Below are 8603 nucleotides of genomic sequence, written 5' to 3' on the forward strand. Positions count from 1 at the left end.
GCGCCTCGGGCTGACAGCAGCGGGTGGGGTGGAGGTCCGGCTTCGAGCGACAGAGCTTCTGGCGCTCCAGCCTTTGCTTCGCCGGGCTGACCCTTCGGGTCCCGGAGTGATCCTCCAGCCGCCCCCGGGCCGGGACAGCAGGGCGGCGGCGCGAGCGTGGGAGGGGGCTCTAGGACTCTGCCGGCCCCGCCCCCTCCGCGGGGACCCGGAGCCGAGCATGGACCACACTCCGTGCCGCAGCCATGGCGCTCGCCCGCTGCGTGCTGGCTGTGATGTTAGGGGCACTGTCCGTAGTGGCCCGCGCTGATCCCGTCTCGCGCTCGCCCCTGCACCGCCCGCATCCGTCCCCACCGCGGTCCCAGCACGCGAACTACCTTCCCAGCTCGCGCCGGCCACCCAGGACCCCGCGCTTCCCGCTCCCGCTGCGGGTCCCCGCTGCCCAGCGCCCGCAGGTCCTCGGCACCCGGCACACGCCCCCGACGATTCCACGCCGCTGCGGGGCAGGAGAGCCGTGGGGCAATGTCACCAACCTCGGCGTCCCGTGTCTACACTGGGACGAGGTGCCGCCCTTCCTGGAGCGGTCGCCCCCGGCCAGTTGGGCTGAGCTGCGAGGGCAGCCGCACAACTTCTGCCGGAGCCCGGATGGCGCGGGCAGACCTTGGTGTTTCTATCGGAATGCCCAGGGCAAGGTGGACTGGGGCTACTGTGATTGTGGTCAAGGTGAGTGGCATCCGGGCAGAGGTGACAGCTGGGGACTGGCACAGAGGCAGCCTGGCTTCGGGACCGTACCTGTGTACCTGGAGACAAGGGGTTGACGGTTTGCAATTGTGGTGTTGTGGTGGACTGGGAAGTCTAACTAGCAAAGTGCATTCATTTGTACAGTGTCAGTCAGGAAAGCATGCATCCTGTGACGATTGTCACGGGGACAGTAGCTGCATAGCGTGCTCAACTCTAGCGCCTAGAGAAGGTCTGTCCAGCCAACGTGTGTGTGTGTGTGTGTGTGTGTGTGTGTGTGTGTGTGTGTGTGTTTGTGTCCCATTGGCAGGATTTGTTCATGATGGTGGGTGTCTGTTGTCTGTGTGTATCAGCTAGCCTTAATGAGGCACTCAGTATACAAAGGAGGAAAGGTAAAGAAAAACATACATTTGCTGGCCACTGGTTTGGGAAAGGGAAGTATTAAATGTAAGATGACTCACAGCACAAACTTTCTTACCTCTATAGCCTCGGATTTGGAAAAGTGCTGTGAAATGTTTGTCTCGCTGCCATTGTTGACTTTAAAGCATGACAAAACTCTCAGACCAAAATACAAAGACAGTTATGTTCCCGGGGAGCAGTATGGTAAATACCACCGGGAGTGACGAACAAAGGAAAGGAGGGGGCAGAACAAGGACCGCTTTAGTAACCCTAGGAGGCTGCTCTAGTCAAGTGAACCCTTCAGCAAAACCATTGCTTAAGCTGTGCATGACATTTATGGAAGATCAGAATTCAGAGTCAAGTTCAAGTTCAGCAAAGAACGTTATTAGGGAATCTCAAGTTTGTGGCAGCAAAAGCCTCACATTAATAACTTGAATGCAAATAATAATCTGTCACCCACACTATTTTACTCTGAATTGCTGGGGTTTGCATTCCATATTAAGGTTTTAGCTTTTCTCACGCAACAATTCGGAAAGGAAAACAAAATATTCGACTATCTCCTAATAGACCACAACTTGGGCTGTTTTCGATGGCCCTGTATGACAGGAGTTTTACAAATTTTCCAAAGTGTATCCCTCCAGCCTTTGGCAGTAATCTTTTACAATGTCATTTGCTTCTCACAGACATTTTATTTATCTCTGCCTTCAATTGAGTTAGTGGTTCAAGTTAAAGGAAAGTGATGCGAAGGTTAAGATCAATTATTCTTCATCCTGGAGAATGACATCATCGCTGTACTCATGTTTCACAGACAGAATGCCAATGTGGCTGTAAAAAAAACGAAGATGATGTCAAGCAAAGAGCTCCGCTGTTACCTCATTTACTCTAAGATCATTCTTAATAAAAAAAAAAAAAATCTTGGATCTAGCAATTATTGGCAGCTTTTTATTATCATTCTTAGTTTTATAGATAGTTACGATAAAGAATTATCAGGGAGTTAATATGTAAGGAACAACAGACTGTTTTCCCTTCAAAACAGTAGAAAGCAATTCCAAGTTAAACCATTATAGTAGTCTAGTTCTCATTCCAAAGGACAGTAACCTTTAGTTTTGTATTCCTTTGAAGAGCCTAGTTTGTCTTAGAATTCCTTACCTCCTCTCTTCGGAGAAAAATTAATGTTTTTCGATTCCTTTAGGGTTCACAGATTTCAGCAGCCAAAATCTCAAATGTGGTTATGTCTAGGTAACAGAAGAAGCTGTAGGAGACAAGCAACAAACAAAGGGAAGAGATTGCCTTTGTAATGCCTGAATCACTCTTACAGGACCAAGCCTTGACAGGCAGAGCCTTGAGCTCTGTCACTCACGTGTGCAGGTCTGGCTAGCTGTTTTCCATGCTTCTGAGAGAGTGCACACACTCTGAAACTTACAGTTTTCTTATTCCCACACAGTCCGGCTAAGGGTTTCGGCTAGAACACTGTATGCTAGTGAAAGAACATTGAGTTGTTCTTTAGAAAGCATTGCTGCGGTTCAGACATAGCAACTGTTGACTGTTAGAGCGTTGGGTTCTCCCCAGAAAGAAAAGCAGGGTATTTCTAAGGAACACTTCTTTGTTTATTTGAGTAGATTGATGTTGTGTCTTTAAATTTATGTGCATGTGCGTGTGAGGGTCTGGGTGCATGTGTGTGTGCGTTGCGCGCCCGCGAGTGTGAGCACATGCCTGTGCTCAAACATGGCTGTATGACCCTATGTGCCCTTAATTTGAAGCCCAGGTTGGGCAACTGGATATCCTCACTCTCTGCCTATTTCTTTGAGGTGGGGTCTCTCCCTGAGACTTCCTCCTGTCTCTACCCTCCTTGGAGTTGCTCTTACAGACATGGGCAGGGTGCCCCACTTGTTATGTGGGTGCCGGGATCCATACTGCAGTTATCACAATTACATAGTCAGCACTCTTAGCTGCTGAGGCGCCTCTCCAGCCTTAGGAAAAAAAAGTCAGTTTTTGAGCAAATTAATTAAAAGAAAATTTCAAGCTCTGGGCATGTATTCAGAGTGACCTTGTATAGTTATTACAGCAAGGACTCACTCAATACCCACTTTATGCTGGATGCTGGACTAAGAATTTCATGTTTGCTTTATTATTTTTTTTTTCATAGACGTCCTTGTAAAAGAGCCCCTACACATTTCTGTTGGAAGTCCTAAAGGCATATTGCCAGGAGAGCAGAAGAAAATAGGATAGGATGTGTGCACAAATGTGTACATTTTCACTTCACAGCTCATTTCCCTCTATTTCTCTATTTGTATGCAATGTAGAAATATTGTGCTCTGTTGCAACACTCCCTTGTTAGCTTGTGGGGTAGCCGAAAGGGTAGAAAGGCGGGAGAGGAATTATGTTTACCACAAGCACAATGCACATTATTTCCAGTCTCTTATGCTTTAAAGGTATGGCTTTTTTTTTTCTTTACAGAAAACCTGGAGCAAAAGAAAAGAATAATATATAGAAACATGATCCCTCTTTTAAAACTTAAACTGGGGTCAGAGTAGAGTTTCAGGTCCCACACAGAGAAGTGAGAAAGTAGGGTCCTCCTCCATGATGCTGAAAGAATGGGGTGGACTTCTCAGGTGAGCAGGGTGTGAACAATCCCTTAACAGGAAATGTAATTCTTTAGCTCTGTCTCCAAGGAACTTATGTAGTAGTAACAAAACATCTTTTTGTAGTGGGATGCCTGGGTCAGTCCAGGGAGTTAGTTCTCATAGGGAACATTAAACTCAACCCAAAGAGTAGACCCTCTACTGGCATGAGGGTCCATCAGGTAAAACTGTCTGCCATTAGTCTGATGACCTGAATTTGATCCCTGGGACTCGCATGATGTAAGGAGAAAACTGACTTCTTCAAGTTTTCTTCTGACCTCCACGTGTGAACCATACTGTATGCCTCCATCTCAGACACTGTTCTATTGCTGTGGAGGAACACTGGGACCAAAGCAATTCTTCTAAAAGAGAGCATTCAATTGTGGACTTACTTACAGTTTCAGAGGTTAGTTCATATCATCATGGTGAGGAACATGGAAGCACGCAGGCAGACGTGATGGATGGAGAATTCTATATCCTGATCATGTAAAAGTATCTTTTAATCACCATATGTAATTATCATCTTGGAGGCTTACTTCTGAATAAACTCATCTTTTCTAGCTCTTTCTGAACTCTGGCTGGCTGATTCAACTCAGTTGTTGTGGCCCAAATGCTTCTCCCAGCTGACTTATTCAATCTGGCTTTTCTCCACTTCTGTCTGAATTGCTCTGCTTGACCTAATATTAACATTGACAATATATTCTAATCTTCTGGCTTCCTTTTATTCTCTGGCTTCAACTACCTCTGTAGAGCCACACTGCAAGCACCTCACAAACTGAATAGGACTCAGGAACAAAATCAACTGCCTGACCCAAACCGCTCTGACTGAACTAACTCATCTCTCCCTGCGCTGCTCTTAAATCCCCTCTCCTTCCTGTCCTCATGAGAGTTGGGTGTATCCTATCGCTGCCTTATTCTGTGAAATCTTTCTCTGATTCATCACTCTGTTGGCCCCTTAATTAGACATCATTTCCAAACAAGGTTGCTTCCTTCCACAAACTTTATCTTCATTGTTTGGGATTAAAAGATGTGTACTAGAGGTGTGTCTGCATTCCAGGCAGATCACATAGACCTAGAAGGTCTTTGGATGTGATTCCTTGCTAGAGCAGCCATCTTGCTGGAATATCTATATCATATCACATCTCTATCTATCTATCTATCTATCTATCTATCTATCTATCTATCTATCTATCTATCTATCTATCTATCTATCTATCCTGGGCTTGGCATGGGCTTTTGAAACCTCAAAGCCCATCCCCAGTGACAGTTCCATCAGCAAGGCCACACCTTTAGATCCTTTTAATCCTTTCAAGTAGTTCCACTCTCTGGTCACTAAGCATTCAAATATACCAGCCTATGGAAGACATTCTTCTTCAAATCATCACAGCCCTACTTTCAAATAAATAAATGTGAAAAAATTTCTAAAAATTCACCATTTACCTAGAGACTTGTCAAAATGCTTGGGCTCTGGCTTCAGGGTCCCAATTCCCACATGCAGGTCAGGGATTACAAAGTGCCTTTCTAAGGGCCAGTGGAAGTGAGCAGTTGCTGTTTAGTGGCTCTTTCAAACGTCTAAAAAAACCCAAAACCCAAACCCAACCAAGACCAACCTACCAAACAAAAAACCTATGGGAAAACATCAGGGCCTTGCAAGAATGTGTAATGAAGGGCAATGGTGTCAGCCACCCTGTGACTTTAACTTGCTAGGCTGGAGCCTCAGAGCAGCTGTGAGGTGTGCCAACATCAGTTTCCTGTGTGGTCTTATAGAACAGCATCTTTGGTATTTATCCAGCCAGTGTGTGGTGATAAACAGCATTGTTTACCAGAATATCCATCCTAGCTGAGTGGGAAGCCTCTCTCATATCTCCACACGCAGCTAACTGCTTCCTTTCACGGATGCTTTGCAATGAGACCGTGCTTCCTGACTCTGAGTGGCAATCATTTGTCACAGTTTCAAGTTGTCAAAGCAGAAGGGGGAAACTTGCTTGGCTCTGTCCTGAGAATTCCCCCTTTGGAGCAAGCAGTGAAGTAGCCTCAGGTGGACGATGGCTGATGAATGACCCAGGTAGAATAAATGATAAAAGGATCCGGTCATCAGGTTCTCTCCACGGTGACAAAACACCTGAGTTAATCAATGTGAGAAAAGGAGAGGTTTACCTAGGTTGCTGTTTTCACAAGTTTCAGTTCATGGTCCATTTGGCTCCATTGTTCTGAGGGCTCTTCCGAGGAAGAGCATCATGGCGGGGTGCTGATGAGCATAGCTGCTCATGGCGTCTCAATCAGGAAACAGTTAAGGACTGAGGTCCCAATTCCCCTTCACGTGTATACCCACAACTATCTATCTTCCTCTGATAAAGGGCTCTGCTTTCTCCCAACACACTCATAGGCTGGTCGCCAAACCTTAGCACTTGGCTGTTGGGCAACACTTAAAAATCCCAAGCCATAACAGAGTGGGTCCCATATTCAGCCTTTTATCATCTCTTTCTAATCTGCTCCTCAATAACCCAAAGCCACCCCAAGTCTCTTAGTTAAAATAGATATGCTGGACCTGTGGACTAAATACTGTTGTTTATAGGCATTCCTTTTGGAAGGCCACATGCTGTTTGAAGTCAAAGTCAATGAAAAAGTTAACTGAGTCAGGTATAGTGATTCATGCCTATAATCTCTGTACTCAGGAGTCTAAAGTAGGAACATTATCTATGAGTTCAAGGACAGCATAGTCTGCATAGTGAGTTCCAGGCTAGCTAAGGCTATGAGATGCTGTCTCAAAAAAAAAAAAAAAAATGTAGAACCCCCCCCACTCCTGCATGACCTTTAATCCTGCATCTTCATTCTGTGTGGCAGATGTTTAAGAATGTTTATTAGCAATATCAGATTTGAAACATTTCCCAGTAGAACTTTATACATATAACTCAATCTGGCCGCTACCTTAGAGATTTTATTTAACTTTTAATTTCCCTGACACCCATTCGATATGTCCTATTGCCTGCTTAAAACAAAGCCAAAATGCTTTCTCCTCCCACTGAGGTATAAATATCACTCATTTCCATATGTCAAGGAAGTCTGGAAGAAATAAAGGACAGGAAGGAACCAAATAGATCAGTAGGCTTTGCTGCTAAGTCCCTCTCTTTCCCAAATAAAAACAAAGGAGAAGCTAAGCCAATTGGCTTAGTTGTTACCACGATGCACACTCATTTTAAGAGAGAATAATCAGCAAAAAATAAAAACCTACCCCTCGGGCTTTTGGAACTACTAGGAAATGTAATATTTATAATATGCAGTAATCACAATACACTTTTGAAACAGAGTTTGGTTAAGTACAAAAAAATGTCATGTCATCCACACCAATCTTTCTTCATCTATTATGGAGCTTCATGGGTACATAAAAAGTTGTTTCTATTATTCTAGTGGAATAAGATGAATGCCTGCCAGCAATACCAAGCTATTGTCCATATCCTTGACAAGAATATTCTTAAAGCATAGAAAGTTCAGCATAACAACCACTCAGAAGAATAAGAGAAACTCCATTACACTTTGGAGATGTTAATATGCTTACAGCATTACATTAAATATACTGCTACGGCCTATACCAAATGTATCACTGGGAAATATATTACATATAGCTTTTGTCTTCATTATAAGTGATGAAAAATGACATTCTCTGAAAACAACTGAATTGGAGGATTGTCATTGACTTTCTCAAGTGCAGTAAAGGACACTAATTTAACTTGAATATTTTCTTTTCAACTTATGCTGGTCTTAGCTGTTGGCATACCCAGCTGTAACTTAAGTCTGTTTTAACACTGTGGAAGAGTAAATTTACATCACATCATCCCAGGTAAAAATGAAGTCAGATCATCTTTTAATGTCAGGGCATTTCCCTGAACTAACAGCCAGCTTAACTCACAGTTTCCATTAGTTCCCATCTATAATTCATAGTAATTATTCATTTATTATTCATGTAGCTACCTTTAGTAACAGTAAAAATATGAGTTTGTCTAGTTCAATGTGAGAAAACATGTGAGTTCCGGGTGAAAAACAAATTCTAGTCATTGATGTTATGCTTACTGGAAATTTATTAATCTCATAAACTATTCCTTAGTTTAAGATGTTTCCTGTGACGTCTTATGAAAGACAGTAGTTTAACTGTGGTCCAGCTCTGACTAACTTATACTGGCAACATTAATTTAGCCCTAGCAGAACAATTCACAAATTTTGTGTCACCAAACTATTTGCCCACAAGCAAGGGTCGCACAGCATTGATGGATGAAGGGGAAAAACTAACTGATAAGCCTCCAACCAGTCTCCCAGGAAGAAAGTCTAGTCATCCAAATGAGGATGACGCCAGAGAGGCTGGCTCCCACACTCTGCCAGCAAGTCCATCAGTACTTCAGGCTAAATGGCCTGAAATAAAATGACTCAGATCAAGGTGTTGGCTGGGCCAAGTAGCCTTTGGTGGCATAGGGGAAAGGCTTGTTGCAGGTTGACTGCGAGCTTCTCCAAGCTCCTGCTTATGTGACTCCAGGACTCACATGGTGGAGGCCCTATGTGGGTGTCTCCTGTATGCACCTCCCCTTCATGAGGTAGTACAGTCACTCTAGGGCCCACTGTCATAACCTTGTTTTACTTGACCACCAACAAAGACCCCGTGTACAAAAAGACCCTCTTCAGGGAATTAGCACTTCAACATCTTTTGGGGGAGCATTGTTCAAAAACAGCCTTAAAGGTGAACCTCATTGGGGGATTTTAATAATACCAGCCATTCTCTACTCTTGAGTGGATGGAGAATGACGAAATGGGTAAAGATACCTTTACTTCCATGCCATCTGTTAGGGTTTTTTTTTTTTT

The 8603-nt window shown here is 44.1% G+C and overlaps 1 protein-coding gene across 1 annotated transcript in view; it reads left to right on the forward strand.

Moving 5' to 3' along the window:
* The window catches only part of Prss12 (serine protease 12), a 60179-nt gene continuing 51576 nt past the window's right edge, over positions 1-8603 (forward strand). The window contains exon 1 of the mRNA XM_031375361.1: positions 1-720. Within this exon, the coding sequence (XP_031231221.1) occupies positions 243-720 (478 nt within the window). The 5' untranslated portion in view covers positions 1-242. The remainder of the gene's footprint in view (positions 721-8603) is intronic.

The sequence above is a fragment of the Mastomys coucha genome, unplaced genomic scaffold (genome assembly GCF_008632895.1).
Source record: "Mastomys coucha isolate ucsf_1 unplaced genomic scaffold, UCSF_Mcou_1 pScaffold16, whole genome shotgun sequence".
NCBI lineage: Eukaryota > Metazoa > Chordata > Mammalia > Rodentia > Muridae > Mastomys > Mastomys coucha.